General features: G+C 48.2%; 1 protein-coding gene across 6 annotated transcripts in view; it reads left to right on the forward strand.

Moving 5' to 3' along the window:
- dock3 (dedicator of cytokinesis 3) overlaps positions 1 to 19,102 on the forward strand; it is a 414,918-nt gene that overhangs the window by 295,976 nt on the left and 99,840 nt on the right. For all 6 annotated transcript variants that reach the window (XM_071336834.1, XM_071336838.1, XM_071336835.1 and 3 more), the window contains 2 exons: positions 3,849 to 3,937; positions 11,115 to 11,240. In XM_071336834.1, the coding sequence (XP_071192935.1) occupies positions 3,849 to 3,937; positions 11,115 to 11,240 (215 nt within the window). The remainder of the gene's footprint in view (positions 1 to 3,848; positions 3,938 to 11,114; positions 11,241 to 19,102) is intronic.

Raw genomic sequence — 19,102 nt, forward strand, 5'->3', positions numbered from 1 at the left:
TAAATGAGAACTTGTTCTCAACTAGTTTACCTGGTTAAATAAAGGTGAAATAAAATGAAAGATGGAGGGGGCTCTACAAACCCCGAAGGAGGTCTGGGGACCTCCAGTGGAGGGTTCTACATGGAGCCCTGGCCACTAACAGCTAGTTGGCACGGGTTGAACCGGGAGTCGGGTGTCCTTTCTCTGTTATGAGTGAAACTGTGCATCATGTGTTTTCTGTTTGTTAAGGTTAATGCCATTAATGTCTCTGTTGGGATGTCTGTGTGAGAGGTTGGGGGTGGTTTTACTGTTGTAATGTCTGTGTGAGAGGTTGGGGGTGGTTTTTACTGTTGTAATGTCTGTGTGAGAGGTTGGGGGTGGTTTTTACTGTTGTAATGTCTGTGTGAGAGGTTGGGGGTGGTTTTACTGTTGTAATGTCTGTGTGAGAGGTTGGGGGTGGTTTTACTGTTGTAATGTCTGTGTGAGAAGTTGGGGGTGGGTTTTACTGTTGTAATGTCTGTGTGAGAGGTTGGGGGTGGTTTTACTGTTGTAATGTCTGTGTGAGAGGTTGGGGGTGGTTTTACTGTTGTAATGTCTGTGTGAGAGGTTGGGGGTGGTTTTACTGTTGTAATGTCTGTGTGAGAGGTTGGGGGTGGTTTTACTGTTGTAATGTCTGTGTGAGAAGTTGGGGGTGGGTTTTACTGTTGTAATGTCTGTGTGAGAGGTTGGGGGTGGTTTTACTGTTGTAATGTCTGTGTGAGAAGTTGGGGGTGGTTTTACTGTTGTAATGTCTGTGTGAGAAGTTGGGGGTGGGTTTTACTGTTGTAATGTCTGTGTGAGAGGTTGGGGGTGGTTTTACTGTTGTAATGTCTGTGTGAGAAGTTGGGGGTGGGTTTTACTGTTGTAATGTCTGTGTGAGAGGTTGGGGGTGGTTTTACTGTTGTAATGTCTGTGTGAGAGGTTGGGGGTGGTTTTTACTGTTGTAATGTCTGTGTGAGAGGTTGGGGGTGGTTTTACTGTTGGGATGTCTGTGTGAGAGGTTGGGGGTGGTTTTTACTGTTGTAATGTCTGTATGAGAGGTTGGGGGTGGTTTTACTGTTGTAATGTCTGTATGAGAGGTTGGGGTGGTTTTTACTGTTGTAATGTCTGTATGAGAGGTTGGGGGTGGTTTTACTGTTGGGATGTTTGTGTGAGAGGTTGGGGGTGGTTTTACTGTTGTAATGTCTGTATGAGAGGTTGGGGGTGGTTTTACTGTTGTAATGTCTGTATGAGAGGTTGGGGGTGGTTTTACTGTTGTGATGTCTGTATGAGAGGTTGGGGGTGGTTTTACTGTTGTAATGTCTGTATGAGAGGTTGGGGGTGGTTTTACTGTTGTAATGTCTGTGTGAGAGGTTGGGGATGGTTTTACTGTTGTAATGTCTGTGTGAGAGGTTGGGGGTGGTTTTTACTGTTGTAATGTCTGTGTGAGAGGTTGGGGGTGGTTTTTACTGTTGTAATGTCTGTGTGAGAGGTTGGGGGTGGGTTTACTGTTGTAATGTCTGTGTGAGAGGTTGGGGGTGGTTTTACCGTTGGGATGTTTATAATGGGGTACAGGTATTCAAATAAAGAGAAGGCCAATTGTGTGTTGTTGAATATTCTGTTTGCTCAGGCAAAGTTGGCTATTTGGCTAACAAGAAGGAACAGGGTCAAAGGTGAGGCGATAACAGACCCTTTACTAATATTTAATGGGATGGTCTCTGGGCGCCTTAGGGTGGAATTTGGTTCAGTATTTGGTATAAAATGATAAGTGTGTTTCAGGAGGTATGGTGTGTCTGTATAGCTGGGGAAGATGGGTTGGATATACGGTTGTAGAAGTGGTGAGGTTTTGGTTATTGTGATGTGTGGTGTTTTGTATCGTGGGGTAGAGGGCAAGGTGAGTATGGTACATGTATGCAGTATATATTTTGGTGTTTTATCTCTTTCTCTCTCTCTCTCTTTCTGTCTCTCTCTCTCTGTGTCGCTCTCGCTTTCTGTCTCTTTCTGTCTCTCTTTCGCTATCTGTCTTTCTGCCTCTCTCTCAATTAAATTCAATTCAAATTCAATTCAAAAGGCTTTATTAGCATGGGAAACATATTTTACATTGCCAATGCAAGTGAATTAGATAATACACAAAAGTGAAATGAACAATAAAAAATTATTCTGATTGATTGGATGTTCTGGTCCTGATGCTTCAGTGTGTTAGTAGAACAGGTTTGTGAACTCAGCCCCAGGACCAGCTGGAGGAGGGGACTCTTTTCTTTGCTCAGCTCTTGGCATTGCAGGGCTTGGTAATCATATGAGAGGGTGACACTGTATTTTAGATGTTTTCAAAACTTAATTGCTCTTTTTTTAGTTTTTATTATTAGTGGATATTGGCCTAATTCTGCCCTGCATGCAATATGTGTAGTTTTCCTCTGAACATGTAGGAGAATCTTACAGAACTCTGCATGCAGGGTTTCAATGGGGTGTTTGTCCCGTTGGGTGAAATGGGGCGGCAGCGTAGCCTAGTGGTCAGAGTATTGGATTAGCAACCTGAAAGGTTGCAAGATCAAATCCCTGAGCTGACAAGGTACAAATCTGTCGTTCTGCTCCTGAACAAGGCAGTTAACCCACTGTACCCACAGTTAACCCACTTAACTAACTTGCCTAGTTAAATAAAGGTAAATAAATGTATCTTGTTTTGCAGGTGGACCCCACACCTCGCTGCCATAAAGTGCAATTGGTTCAATGACATTCATTTTGTTTCAGACAAATTGTAATAGGTATTTAAATTTGAATTTGTTTTTTAATGGCATAGAATGCCCTGTGTGCTTTCTCTCTCAGTTCATTCACTGCGTCATTAAGGTGTCCAGTTGAGCTTATTTTTAATCCTAAGTAATTGTTGTGTGTGCAGTACTCTATATATTTTGTACCAATTGAAAACTTTGGTATAATTCCCTGAGATCTGGATTTTCTCTGGATCATTATTTTAGTCTTTTTGGGGTTTACTGCCAGGGCCCAGGTCTGACAGTACTGCTCTAGCAGGTCCAGGCTCTGCTGTAGGCCATGTGCTGTGGGTGACAGCAGTAATAGGTAATCTGTGAAGAGTAGACATTTAAACTCTGAATTGTGGAGACTAACACCAGCGGCTGAGTATTTTTCTAGAATAGTGGCCAATTTGTTGATATAATTGTTGAAGAGTGTTTCTCTCTCTCTCTGTCTCTCTCTGTCTCTCTCTCTCTCTCTCTCTCTCTCTCTCTCTCTCTCTCTCTCTCTCTCTCTCTCTCTCTCTCTCTCTCTCTCTCTCTCTCTCTGTCTCTGTCTCTGTCTCTGTCTGTCTCTCTCTCTGTCTCTGGTCTGTCTGTCCGTCCCCCCCTCTCTCTCTCTCAACATCTCCCGCCCTCTCTCTCTCTCTCTCGCTCTCTCTCTCTTGTTTCTGCATTGCGTAAAAACTGTAGCCTTCTAACTACCAGAGGAAATATCCAGTCAGGTTCAGTCTTTAGATCAGTTAAATATTAATGCAATTGAATGCACAACTCACACACACACACACACACACACACACACACACACACACACACACACACACACACACACACACACACACACACACACACACACATGCAGTTGAATACCAATGCACTTGGATGCACAACATCTTTATGTCTCCTAGAGATGTTTCCTAGAGATGTTTCCTAGAGATGTTTCCTAGAGATGTTTCCTAGAGATGTTTCCTAGAGATGTTTCCTAGAGATGTTTCCTAGAGATGTTTCCTAGAGATGTTTCCTAGAGATGTTTCCTAGAGATGTTTCCTAGAGATGTTTCCTAGAGATGTTTCCTAGAGATGTTTCCTATCTTTGTTTCCCCTACAGATGTAACAATGAGAACGAGTGGTACCAGATCCATGAAAACATCATAAGAAAATCCAGTACCAAGTACACAGCCCCCAGCACCAACTATGGTATGTTAACCTAACCCCTAACTCTGGCCATGATACTTACACTGTTATACTATTGAGGCCCCCCAGGTAGTGTGTGTGTGTGTGTGTGTGTGTGTGTGTGTGTGTGTGTGTGTGTGTGTGTGTGTGTGTGTGTGTGTGTGTGTGTGTGTGTGTGTGTGTGTGTGTGTGTGTGTGTGTGTGTGTGTGTGTGTGTGTGTGTGTGTGTGTGTCCCGTACCCTGTCCAACCCTTCACAGGGATGACACACAATCTCATCATTACCCTTCACTCTGATAATCTCTGTAATTGGTAGCCTACCAATATGAATGTCATTCTCTTAATTGATATTGTGTACATCAAGGGCCTTCCCCCCTCAAAGCTCATTAAAGGAGAGAATCCAATTTCCCTCCCGGCGGACCTCCTCCTCCAATGAGCTTTGAGATGGACGCGAGAGATTGCGTAATCAAGGACGGGAGGAATCAAGGATCTGAAGGCTAGTTAAGTTTCTAGACAGTCAATTAGATCATGTACATGTCATTGACATACCAGTTATAGAACATAGTCCTCAGGATCAGCCACTGAGATAGGACTGCCTTGGTAGGATAATCAGATAGTTCTATTGGCTAGTGTGCAATACCTGGAGAATAAACTGGACAAGCTTCATTTGAGACTATCCTATCAACGGGACATCAATTGCCGTAATATACTATACTTCTGGGAGTCATGGCTGAACAAGGACATGGATAGTATAAATCTATCTGGTGCTATTCAGGAAGTCTCTAGGTTCTGCTCGCCTGAGTTAGAATTCCTCATGATAAACTGCAGACCATACTATTTACCAAGACACTTTTCATCTGTAGTTTTCGTAGCTGTCTATTTACCCGCCACACACCGATACTGGCACTAAGACCGCACTCAACGAGCTGTATAGGGTCATAACCAAACAAGAAAATGCTTCATCCAGAGGCAGCACTCCTAGTGGCCGGTGATTTTAATACAGGAACACTGAAATCAGTTTTACCTCATTTCTACCAACATGTCACCTGTGCAACTAGAGGGATAAAAACTCACCTTTACTCCACACACAGAGATGCGTACAAAGCTCTCCCTCCATTTGGCAAATCTGACCATAACTACATCCTCCTGATTCCTGCTTGAAAGAAAAAACTCAAACAGGAAGTACCAGTGACGTGCTCAATACGGAAGTGGTCCCGATGAAGTGGATGCTAACATACAGGACTGTTTCACTACCACAGACTGGAATATGTTCCGGGATTCGTCCAATGGCATTGAGGAGTTTAACACATCAGTCACCAGCTTCATTAATAAGGGCATCGACGTCGTCTTCCCCACATTAACCATACATACATATCCCAACCAGACGCCATGGATTACAGGCAACATCCGCACTGAGCTAATGGCTAGGACTGACACTTTTAAGGAGCAGGACTCTAATCCGGACGCATATATCAAACTAGCAAAACGTCAATATAAGACTCAGATTGAATCCTACTACACCGACTCTGACGCTCGTCGGATGTGGCGGGGCTTGCAAACTATCACAGATTACAAAGGGAAACCCAGCAGAGAGCTACCCAGTGATGCGAGCCTACCAGATGAGCTAAATGCCTTCTATGCCTCGCTTCGAGGCAAGCAACACTGAAGCATGTGTGAGAGCACCAGCTGATCCGGACGACTGTGAGTAAGACCTTTAAACAGGTTAATATTCAGATTAAGGCCGCAGGGCCAGACAGATTACCAGAACGTGTACTCAAAGCATGCACTGACCAACTGGTAAGTGTCTTCACTGACATGTTCAACCTCTCCCTGACCCAGTCTGTAATACCAACATGTTTTTAAGAAAACCACCATAGTCCCTGTGCCCAAGAACACCAAGGTAGCCTGTCTAGCAATCACATCTGTAGCCATGAAGTGCTTTGAAAGGCTGGTCATGGCTCACATCAACACCATCATCCCAGACACCCTGAACCCACTCCAATTCGCATACAGTCAAAACAGATCCACAGATGACGCAATCTCTATTGCACTAGGAACAAAAGGAACACCTACGTGAGAATGCTGTTTATTGACTACAGCTCAGCGTTCAACACCATAGTGCCTACCAAGCTCATCACTAAGCTAAGGACCCTGGGACTGAACACCTCCCGACCTCCTGTACTCCTTGTTCACCCATGACTGCACGACACCAACACCATCATAAAGTTTACCATTGACACAACGGTGGTAGGCCTGATCACTGACAACGATGAGACAGTCTATAGGGAGACCTGATAGTGTGGTGCCAGGAGCCCATCAGTGTGGTGCCCATCATAGGCTGGTTCTTCCTTGGTTTGTACCTTTTCTAGGGAGTTTTTCCACTGTGCTTCTCCATCTGCTTGCTGTTTGGGGCATTAGACCGCAAGGCGCTACAGAGGGTAGTGAGTACAGCCCAATGCATCACTGGGGCCAAGCTTCCTGCCATCCAGGACCTCAATACCATGCGGTGTCAGAGGAAGGCTCTAAAAATGTTTCTAAGACTCCAGCCACCCAAGTCATAGACTGTTCTCTCTTCTGCCACACGGCAAGCGGTACCAGAGTGCCAAGGCTAGGACCAAAAGGCTCCTTAACAGCTTCTACCCCCAAGTCATAATACCAAATAATGACAAAGCAAATGTATTGAAAATTACATAAGTATTCAGACACTTTTACTTAGTACTTTGTTGAAGCACCTTTGGCAGCGATTACAGCCTTGAGTCTTCTTGGGTATGATGCTACAAGTTTGGTACACCTGTATTTGGGGAGTTTCCGCCATTCTTCTCTGCAGATCCTCTCAAGCTCTGTAAGGTTGCATGGGGAGTGTCTCTGCACAGCTATTTGCAGGTCTCTCCAGAGATGTTCAATTGGGTTCAAGTCAGGCCTCTGGCTAGGCACTCAAGGACATTCAGACACCTGCGTTGTCTTGGCTGTGTGGATCTCTCTGTACTTTGCTCCCTTCATCTTTGCCTCGATCCTGACTTATCTCCCAGTCCCTGCCACTGAAAAACATCCCCGCAGCATGATGCTGCCACCACCATGCTTCACCGTAGGGATGGTGACAGGTTTCCTCCAGACGTGACGCTTGGCATTCAGGTCAATCTTGGTTTCATCAGAACAGAGAATCTTGTTTCTCATTGTCTGAGAGTCCTTTAGGTGCCTTTTGGCAAACTCCAAGCGGGCTGTCATGTGCCTTTTACTGAGGAGTCGCTTCGTAGCGTAACACAATTTAGAAAAAGTCAAGGGGTCTAAATACCTTCCGAATGCACTGTACACTCACACACACAAAACACACAAAACACACACACACACACGTGTGCATATTGACGCCACACACACATACTCACACATAGACACGCTTTCACATACGCTGATGCTACTCTGTGTATTAAATATCCTGATTGCCTAGTCACTTTTACCCCTACCAACATGTACGTACCATATTATCTCAATTACCTCATTACTACCTTGTACCCCTGCACATTGACTCAGCGCTGGTACTCCTCATATATAGCCTCATTACTACCTTGTACCCCTGCACATTGACTCAGTACTATACATATGTGTCTCTACTTTTTAAGTAAGCGTTTCACTTGTTGTATTCGATGCGGAAAGTCCGAATTTTGAAATGACACCAGAGATACTAAACTGTTGTATGATATAGCACCATTTTGATCTATTTCTCGTAAATAGATTTCTTTACCACGTAACCATAGTCCCCTTCTACCCATAACATAGAGTCACCACGTAACCATAGTCCCCATCTACCCATAACATAGTGTCACCATAGTCCTCATCTACCCATAACATAGTGTCACCATAGTCCTCATCTACCCATAACATATTCCCCACGTAACCATAGTCCCCTTCTACCCATAACATAGAGTCACCATAGTCCCCATCTACCCATAACATAGTGTCACCATAGTCCTCATCTACCCATAACATAGAGTCACCATAGTCCCATCTACCCATAACATATTCCCCACGTAACCATAGTCCCCTTCTACCCATAACATAGAGTCACCATATCACCATAGTCCCCATCTACCCATAACATAGAGTCACCATAGTCCCCATCTACCCATAACATAGTGTCACCATAGTCCTCATCTACCCATAACATAGTCACATCTACCCATAACATAGAGTCACCATAGTCCTCATCTACCCATAACATAGAGTCACCATAGTCCCCATCTACCCATAACATAGAGTCACCATAGTCACCATAGTCCCCATCTACCCATAACATAGAGTCACCATAGTCCCCATCTACCCATAACATAGAGTCACCATAGTCCCCATCTACCCATAACATAGAGTCACCATAGTCCCCATCTACCCATAACATAGAGTCACCATAGTCACCATAGTCCCCATCTACCCATAACATAGAGTCACCATAGTCCCCATCTACCCATAACATAGAGTCACCATAGTCCCCATCTACCCATAACATGGAGTCACCATAGTCCCCATCTACCCATAACATAGAGTCACCATAGTCCTCATCTACCCATAACATAGAGTCACCATAGTCCCCATCTAACCATAACATAGAGTCACCATAGTCCCCATCTACCCATAACATAGAGTCACCATAGTCCCCATCTACCCATAACATGGAGTCACCATAGTCCCCATCTACCCATAACATGGAGTCACCATAGTCCCCATCTACCCATAACATGGAGTCACCATAGTCCCCATCTACCCATAACATAGAGTCACCATAGTCCCCATCTACCCATAACATGGAGTCACCATAGTCCTAATCTACCCATAACATGGAGTCACCATAGTCACCATAGTCCCCATCTACCCATAACATAGAGTCACCATAGTCCTCATCTACCCATAACATAGAGTCACCATAGTCACCATCTACCCATAACATAGAGTCACCATAGTCCCCATCTACCCATAACATGGAGTCACCATAGTCACCATAGTCCCCATCTCCCCATAACATAGAGTCACCATAGTCACCACGTAACCATAGTCCCCATCTACCCATAACATAGAGTCACCATAGTCCCCATCTACCCATAACATAGAGTCACCATAGTCCCCATCTACCCATAACATAGAGTCACCATAGTCCCCATCTACCCATAACATAGAGTCACCATAGTCCCCATCTACCATAACATAGAGTCACCATAGTCCCCATCTACCCATAACATAGAGTCACCATAGTCCCCATCTACCCATAACATAGAGTCACCATAGTCCCCATCTACCCATAACATGGAGTCACCATAGTCCCCATCTACCCATAACATAGAGTCACCATAGTCCCCATCTACCATAACATAGAGTCACCATAGTCCCCATCTACCCATAACATAGTGTCACCATAGTCCCCATCTACCCATAACATGGAGTCACCATAGTCCCCATCTACCCATAACATGGAGTCACCATAGTCCCCATCTACCCATAACATAGAGTCACCATAGTCCCCATCTACCCATAACATGGAGTCACCATAGTCCTCATCTACCCATAACATGGAGTCACCATAGTCCCCATCTACCCATAACATAGAGTCACCATAGTCCCCATCTACCCATAACATGGAGTCACCATAGTCCTCATCTACCCATAACATGGAGTCCCCATCTACCCATAACATAGAGTCACCATAGTCCTCATCTACCCATAACATAGAGTCACCATAGTCCCCATCTACCCATAACATGGAGTCACCACGTCACATTATACTTGGAGAAGGTATGACTTCTTTCTAAACTTTTCTAGGTTTGTTCTTTCTGATTGAGCCAGCTGCTGAGGGTAATATGAGAAGCACACGGATTTATTCTGTAATAATATTTTGTCCATTTTAGACTGAAACATAAAGACAGAATGGCAGAATACTTCCTCGCCTCTTCTCTGTACATCCGTGGGAGTTTCTGTTTCAGCAGCTGCTCAGCTCCGAGTTGGTTAGCTGTTAGCATCCTCAGGGAGCCATTCAATATGTATGAAACTTCAAACAGCTGCAGCTACATTACCTCAGGCTTTTAAATGGTTGAGAAAAAGCCTGAGATTCTGAGGCAGGCAGAATAAAAAATGCTCTCTTTATATTAAAAGTCCACGCGCTCGCTCTCTCTCACACACACACACACACACACACACACACACACACACACACACACACACACACACACACACACACACACACACACACACACACACACACACACACACACACACACACACACACACACACACACACACACACACACACACACACACCACACTGACAATGGGTGAGACACTGGGTGGTGATGTTTTAGTTATAGCATAATGCCGTAGTGTCTGCAATAGTAGAGGAAGTCGCTGCAGGGTTGAGTTACATTATTTATCCATGCTCGCACCATCTTCTAATGTCTGGCCATTTGCTGCCCAAAAAATTGCGATTATGAACAAAATGCTTTCCAAGGTCCTCCTCTCCTCCTCCCCTCACTGAAGTACTGTACACTGACTTCCAGAGCCATTTAAAACTAAATATTAAATGTGCACTATCAATAAAATATTATAACATCTTTAAACATTAGTAGCCTCTCATTAGTAGACATTGCCATTGTTTTTAAATCTGCTGAAAATCATATGGCCTTCTGGGAAGGGCTCAAGGTCTTTTAATGAGGATTTGTTGCTTTTTCAATTTTACTCGTCGTATTACTTATTTTCTAATATTAATAAATCATGAAAATGATGTGAACATGTCTTGTCTGTTGTCCCCACTCCATCCTCAGATCAGATCTGAACAGAAAATGGCCACTAAATGGATACTATTCTTATTTTTCTCCTCCTAAATCTGATAATCTCTCTCTCTGTCTTCTCCTTATCAGGTCTGATCATCTCTCTCTCTTTCTCTCTCTCTCTCTCTCTCTCTCTCTCTCTCTCTCTCTCTCTCTCTCTCTCTCTCTCTCTCTCTCTCTCTCTCTCTCTCGCTCTCTCTCTCGCTCTTTCTCTCGCTCTCTCTCTCGCTCTCTCTCTCTGTCTTCTACTCAGGTCTGATCATATCTCTCTCTCTGTCTTCTCTTCCTCAGGTCTAATAATCTCTGTCTTCTCCTCCTCAGGTCTGATAATCTCTTTCTCTCTGTCTTCTCCTCCTCAGGTCTGATAATCTCTCTCTCTCTCTGTCTTCTCCTCCTCAGGTCTGATCATCTCTCTCCAGCTGCTGAGAGGAGAGATGGAACAAATCAGGAGAGAGAACCCTATGATTTTCAATAGGGGCGTGGCCATTACACGCAAGCTGGGCTTCCCCGATGTCATCATGCCAGGTGAGAACTGGGCTACTGACGTTATATTGGATGCCTCCCAATAATAGCTCCTTTCTCCTGAAGTGTTCACTACTTCCCACAGATCTAAATGCATTGGATTGGTGGAGACATGGGCTAGAGGGAGTTTCCATCATATTTCTTATCTCAGTCATTTCCTTTCAAATCATTAAAGGGAAGTGAACCAGTGTACACGTCAAGAGAAAAGAGAGATTATTGGGACGCAGCCATTGTTTCAATGCAGTAGTTGGTATCTCTGGCTGAAGTAAGGCTTGAATGTATGTGGATGGGTTGGTGTGTTTGACCATGTAGGCTACACAGTACAGTAGCCTTCTCTTGGCTCTGCTTGGCCCTGTTTCTTTATGAAATGCTGTGACAGACTAAAGACTAGCAACACAGTTTCAACAAAGTGACAGAGTCCCTCCCCTCTCTCTGTCCTGTCCATCTTTCTGTCTGTCCCGTCCGTATGTCTGTCTGTCTGTCCGTCTGTCTGCGCTGTTGTGGTCCACATTCTTATAGTCCACTTGATGTCGTCCCCCCCCAATCAATATTCCACTCTGCTTCTAAACCCTCATTCCGTTATTCCATATCCCTTCCCCATTCTCCTCTCAGCCCAGGTTCATTTGTTTGTGAATAGTCTAGTCTCCAGCTCGTCTTTTATAATCACACTCAGGTCCAACTGCATTCATTCACATGCAAAGCTAATCACTTCAAATCCTTGCTGGAATGAAATGCCGATAAATCAATTAGTCTCGGTGACCGATGGGTCCGAGTAGCAGACCTGGGTTCAAATGGTATTTGAAATCATTTCAAATACTTTATCTGTGATTTTATTGAGTTTCCCTGGCTTAATAGAAAACTACAAACCCTGTCCATCTGGCACTCCAGGCTAAATCCAAAACTCAAATAGTATTTGGCCTCAGGTCTGTGTAGTACAGATGTAGGGTCTTAATTTGAGACAGTTTGCTAAAGCAGGAAAATAATCCTGCAGCAACAGGAAATGTGGATTGTAATTAAGACAGTTTTGTAGGGAACATCCCTGGTCATCCCTGCTGCCTCTAATCTGCCGCACTGACTAAACACAAATTCTTCGTTTGTAAATGCTGTCTGAGTGCTGAGGTGTTCCTCTGGCCCTCCGTAAATACAGTTAAATAGAAGAAGACATTTGTGCCGTCTGGTTTGCTTAATATAAGTAATTTGAAATTATTTATACTTTTACTTTTGCTACTGAAGTATTTTTTAGCAATTACATTTACTTTTGATACTCAAGTATATTTAAAACCAATACTTTTAGACTTTTGCTCAAGTAGTATTTTACTGGGTGACTTTCACGTTTACTTGAGTAATTTTCTACTAAGGTATCTTTACTTTTACTCAAGTATGACAAGTGGGTACTCTTTCCTCCACTGGATACATGTAAGGGAAAACGTCAGAAGCCTTTTTAAACCTCAAATAACTGCAACAGGGTCATCAAATTAAGATCCTACATATGTAGTAGTGTTCGGGTGACTCAATCCAACTAATGAAATAGTGTATTTCCCTCCGAGGGTCTCAGCCCCAAATGAGGGAACACAAACCAGTGCCATTCTTTATGTGGCTGGCTGGCTATAGTGGAGATGTGTTAACCTGGGGTGGCAGGTAGCCTAGTGGTTAGAGCGTTGGACTAGTAACCGAAAGGTTGCAAGCTCGAATCCCTGAGCTGACAAGGTAAAAATCTGTCGTTCTGCCTCTGAACACAGCAGTTAACCCACTGTTCTTAGGCTGTCATTGAAAATAAGAATTTGTTCTGAACTGACTTGCCTGGTTAAAATAAAATAAATAACCGGCGTGCTAGGTTATAGTGGACAAGTTAACCAGTTCAACTCTCCTGAGTGCTTGTTTTAGGCCCTGTGTGCTTGGCTATAGTGGAGAGAGACAAATTAATGAGAGCACTGTATCATGCTACATACATCAAGATAGCTATGGTTAAATTTAGCATGGCTCAATTTGATTGGTCAGGAATAGTCTCCTTCAACAGTTTCTGTGTCTATCGTCATTCCAATCGCAACACTCGCCCGACTTACATGATGAGAGATGAGATCAGGAAAGTGTCATCGAGACACAGAGTTTCGTTTACAAGGGAGAGTTGTGGTCAACCAACCGGTCGATCGCGGTCAACCAGTTGATCTTCAAGGCATTCCTAATCGATCACCAAACATTCCTAATCGATCACCAAACATTCCTAATCGATCACCAAACATTCCTAATCGATCACCAAACATTCCTAATCGATCACCAAACATTTCTGTAAAAAAAAAACAACAATGATAAAGACTTCCATTCCTTTATTTTGTTGCTGTTGGCCATAAGTGCACTTGATACAGCAGTCCTAGTGCCCGGAAAGGCAAAGTGTTCCCATACCCTACAGGCCAAAGAGCAAATCAAGTGAACTTATAGGCCTACTGCTGACCAATCAGAAAGCTCAGATAGCTCGCACCATAGACAGGAAAAAAAAGCCTTGAACTCACAGCAAAGTTGATAATGTGAGATTTTAAAACTTTAAAGCCATGACTAGAGAGAGACTCAACGAACACAGCAAAGAGCTGCTGTTTTTATGAGTAGGTTGAAGTTGTTTTTCAGTACTGTCAACACTTTGTTTAACACTGTTATAAGCCATAACATGCACAATCTCCCTACTTCCACTCACGCTACAACCAGCACTGCAGCTGTAATGAATGACCACAGCAAAGTCTTCCAATAAACTTGTGTTGTTATTATTAGCGGCTTGAGTCTCTTTTTTTACATCGAGGAATATTTCACTTTCTCTGGTTATAGGAGTAACAACATGAATAGGTGCATGAGGCAGAAATAATGCAGCGCTACTTGAGTTTCACTTTGTCCCCATTTCCCAGTGGAGGGAAGGAGAGAGGCAGCCTCACCGCTGCTCGTTCCCTTCAGACTGACCAGATGCAGGCCATCAGTCCAGTAAAATAAAAAAACACATTATTATGTTTACTCAGCGCTGCCTCACAAGTTATTACAACAAAGTATCTATTACCAGTGTGATCGTATACCTAAAATGTTTAAATATAATTTCATAATGGTCTGAGAAGAACAACATTAGCAGGGCAACTCAAGCATAGCTAATATGCAGTGATAATGTATTGGGTCTATAACCTACTGAGCATAGCTAATATGCAGAGATAATGTATTGGGTCTAGAACCTACTGAGCATAGCTAATATGCAGAGATAATGTATTAGGTCTAGAACCTACTGAGCATAGCTAATATGCAGAGATAATGTATTGGGTCTAGAACCTACTGAGCATAGCTAATATACAGGGATAATGTATTGGGTCTAGAACCTACTGAGCATAGCTAATATGCAGTGATAATGTATTGGGTCTATAACCTACTGCACAAACCTCATTGCTACAGAACTGTTTTTAATTGGTTAATGTTGCAAAGACTTACATTTTTAAGTCGTGTTTAAAAAAAATCTGGGCGGTGGATCTCAGCTTCCATCTTGACTCAGAATAGATTGGTGACCATAGAGTGTATTATAGAGTGTTGATTCTGCCTTAATCAACATTCAACATGGTGTTCCTTACTACCTTCCTACAACATTAGTATTTCCCAATATTCTACTAGGTTTTTTACTTTCCTTTTTAACGTGTCTCTGTCAGTCTACCCTATCTGTATATGTACCCTCCCCCGTCATCCCCTGTCCTCCCCTGTCCTCCCCTGTCCTCCCCTGCCCTCCACTGCCCTCCACTGTCCTCCACTGTCCTCCACTGTCCTCCACTGTCCTCCACTGTCCTCCCCTGCCCTCCCCTGTCCTCCCCTGTCCTCCCCTGCCCTCCCCTGCCCTCCCCTGCCCTCCCCTGTCCTCCCCTGCCCTCTACTGTCCTCCACTACTCTCCCCTGCCCTCCCCTGTCCTCCCCTGTCCTCCCCTGCCCTCCCCTGCCCTCCCCTGTCCTCCCCTGCCCTCCACTGTCCTCCACTACCCTCCCCTGCCCTCCCCTGCCCTCCACTGTCCTCCACTACCCTCCCCTGTCCTCCACTACCCTCCCCTGCCCTCCACTACCCTCCCCTGCCCTCCCCTGTCCTCCACTGTCCTCCACTACCCTCCCCTGCCCTCCCCTGTCCTCCACTACCCTCCCCTGTCCTCTACAACCCTCTACTACCCTCCCCTGTCCTCTACTACCCTCCCCTGTCCTCCACTACCCTCCCCTGTCCTCCACTACCCTCCCCTGTCCTCCACTACCATCCCCTGTCCTCTACTACCCTCCCCTGTCCTCTACTACCCTCCCCTGTCCTTTACTACCCTCCCCTGTCCTCCACTACCCTCCCCTGTCCTCCACTACCCTCCCCTGTCCTCTACTACCCTCCCCTGTCCTCTACTACCCTCCCCTGTCCTCCACTACCCTCCCCTGTCCTCTACTACCCTCCCCTGTCCTCCACTACCCTCCCCTGTCCTCTACTACCCTCCCCTGTCTTCTACTACCCTCCCCTGTCCTCTACTACCCTCCCCTGTCCTCTACTACCCTCCCCTGTCCTCCACTGCCCCCCCCTGTCCTCCACTACCCTCCCCTGTCCTCTACTACCCTCCCTTGCCCTCCCCTGTCCTCCACTACCCTCCCCTGCCCTCCCCTGTCCTCCACTGCCCTCCCTTGTCCTCTACTACCCTCCCATGCCCTCCCCTGCCCTCCCCTGTCCTCCACTGCCCTCCCCTGTCCTCTACTACCCTCCCATGCCCTCCACTGCCCTCCCCTGTCCTCTACTACCCTCCCATGTCCTCCACTACCCTCCCCTGTCCTCCACTGCCCTCCACTACCCTCCCCTGCCCTCCCCTGTCCTCCACTGCCCTCCCCTGTCCTCTACTACCCTCCCCTGTCCTCCACTGCCCTCCCCTGTCCTCCACTGCCCTCCCCTGTCCTCTACTACCCTCCCCTGTCCTCCACTACCCTCCCCTGTCCTCCACTGCCCTCCCCTGTCCTCAACTGCCCTCCCCTGTCCTCCCCTGTCCTCCACTACCCTCCCCTGTCCTCCACTGCCCTCCCCTGTCCTCCACTGCCCTCCCCTGCCCTCCACTGCCCTCCCCTGTCCTCTACTACCCTCCCCTGTCCTCTACTACCCTCCCCTGTCCTCTACTACCCTCCCCTGTCCTCCACTACCCTCCCCTGTCCTCCACTGCCCTCCCCTACCCTCCCCTGTCCTCCACTGCCCTCCCCTACCCTCCCCTGTCCTCCACTGCCCTCCCCTGTCCTCCACTGCCCTCCCCTACCCTCCCCTGTCCTCCACTGCCCTCCCCTGTCCTCCACTGCCCTCCCCTGCCCTCCACTGCCCTCCCCTGTCCTCTACTACCCTCCCCTGTCCTCTACTACCCTCCCCTGTCCTCTACTACCCTCCCCTGTCCTCCACTACCCTCCCCTGTCCTCCACTGTCCTCCACTGCCCTCCCCTACCCTCCCCTGTCCTCCACTGCCCTCCCCTACCCTCCCCTGTCCTCCACTGCCCTCCCCTGTCCTCCACTGCCCTCCCCTACCCTCCCCTGTCCTCCCCTGCCCTCCCCTGCCCTCCCCTGCCCTCCCCTGTCCTCCCCTGCCCTCTACTGTCCTCCACTACTCTCCCCTGCCCTCCCCTGTCCTCCCCTGTCCTCCCCTGCCCTCCCCTGCCCTCCCCTGTCCTCCCCTGCCCTCCACTGTCCTCCACTACCCTCCCCTGCCCTCCCCTGCCCTCCACTGTCCTCCACTACCCTCCCCTGTCCTCCACTACCCTCCCCTGCCCTCCACTACCCTCCCCTGCCCTCCCCTGTCCTCCACTGTCCTCCACTACCCTCCCCTGCCCTCCCCTGTCCTCCACTACCCTCCCCTGTCCTCTACAACCCTCTACTACCCTCCCCTGTCCTCTACTACCCTCCCCTGTCCTCCACTACCCTCCCCTGTCCTCCACTACCCTCCCCTGTCCTCCACTACCATCCCCTGTCCTCTACTACCCTCCCCTGTCCTCTACTACCCTCCCCTGTCCTTTACTACCCTCCCCTGTCCTCCACTACCCTCCCCTGTCCTCCACTACCCTCCCCTGTCCTCTACTACCCTCCCCTGTCCTCTACTACCCTCCCCTGTCCTCCACTACCCTCCCCTGTCCTCTACTACCCTCCCCTGTCCTCCACTACCCTCCCCTGTCCTCTACTACCCTCCCCTGTCTTCTACTACCCTCCCCTGTCCTCTACTACCCTCCCCTGTCCTCTACTACCCTCCCCTGTCCTCCACTGCCCCCCCCTGTCCTCCACTACCCTCCCCTGTCCTCTACTACCCTCCCTTGCCCTCCCCTGTCCTCCACTACCCTCCCCTGCCCTCCCCTGTCCTCCACTGCCCTCCCTTGTCCTCTACTACCCTCCCATGCCCTCCCCTGCCCTCCCCTGTCCTCCACTGCCCTCCCCTGTCCTCTACTACCCTCCCATGCCCTCCACTGCCCTCCCCTGTCCTCTACTACCCTCCCATGTCCTCCACTACCCTCCCCTGTCCTCCACTGCCCTCCACTACCCTCCCCTGCCCTCCCCTGTCCTCCACTGCCCTCCCCTGTCCTCTACTACCCTCCCCTGTCCTCCACTGCCCTCCCCTGTCCTCCACTGCCCTCCCCTGTCCTCTACTACCCTCCCCTGTCCTCCACTACCCTCCCCTGTCCTCCACTGCCCTCCCCTGTCCTCAACTGCCCTCCCCTGTCCTCCCCTGTCCTCCACTACCCTCCCCTGTCCTCCACTGCCCTCCCCTGTCCTCCACTGCCCTCCCCTGCCCTCCACTGCCCTCCCCTGTCCTCTACTACCCTCCCCTGTCCTCTACTACCCTCCCCTGTCCTCTACTACCCTCCCCTGTCCTCCACTACCCTCCCCTGTCCTCCACTGCCCTCCCCTACCCTCCCCTGTCCTCCACTGCCCTCCCCTACCCTCCCCTGTCCTCCACTGCCCTCCCCTGTCCTCCACTGCCCTCCCCTACCCTCCCCTGTCCTCCACTGCCCTCCCCTGTCCTCCACTGCCCTCCCCTGCCCTCCACTGCCCTCCCCTGTCCTCTACTACCCTCCCCTGTCCTCTACTACCCTCCCCTGTCCTCTACTACCCTCCCCTGTCCTCCACTACCCTCCCCTGTCCTCCACTGTCCTCCACTGCCCTCCCCTACCCTCCCCTGTCCTCCACTGCCCTCCCCTACCCTCCCCTGTCCTCCACTGCCCTCCCCTGTCCTCCACTGCCCTCCCCTACCCTCCCCTGTCCTCCACTGCCCTCCCCTGTCCTCCACTGCCCTCCCCTGTCCTCTACTGCCCTCCCCTGTCCTCCACTGCCCTCCCCTACCCTCCCCTGTCCTCCACTGCCCTCCCCTGTCCTCCACTGTCCTCCCCTGTCCTCCACTGCCCTCCCCTGTCCTCCACTGCCCTCCCTACCCTCCCCTGTCCTCCACTACCCTCCCCTGTCCTCCACTACCCTCCCCTGTCCTCCACTGCCCTCCCCTACCCTCCCCTGTCCTCCACTGTCCTCCCCTGTCCTCCACTGCCCTCCCCTCAGTGTTATCTTCACAAACTAATGGATATGTTTCAGCTTAACGGCCTAGCACAGCGCCTGGGTTTGACCCTCAGTCGATCACAACAGAACTCTCCCCGTACAGCCTAGCACAGCACCTGGGTTTGACCCTCAGTCGATCACAACAGAACTCTACCCGTACAGCCTAGCACAGCACCTGGGTTTGACCCTCAGTCGATCACAACAGAACTCTCCCCGTACAGCCTAGCACAGCACCTGGGTTTGACCCTCAGTCGATCACAACAGAACTCTCCCCGTACAGCCTAGCACAGCGCCTGGGTTTGACCCTCAGTCGATCACAACAGAACTCTCC

This window comes from Salvelinus alpinus, chromosome 12 (genome assembly GCF_045679555.1).
Source record: "Salvelinus alpinus chromosome 12, SLU_Salpinus.1, whole genome shotgun sequence".
NCBI lineage: Eukaryota > Metazoa > Chordata > Actinopteri > Salmoniformes > Salmonidae > Salvelinus > Salvelinus alpinus.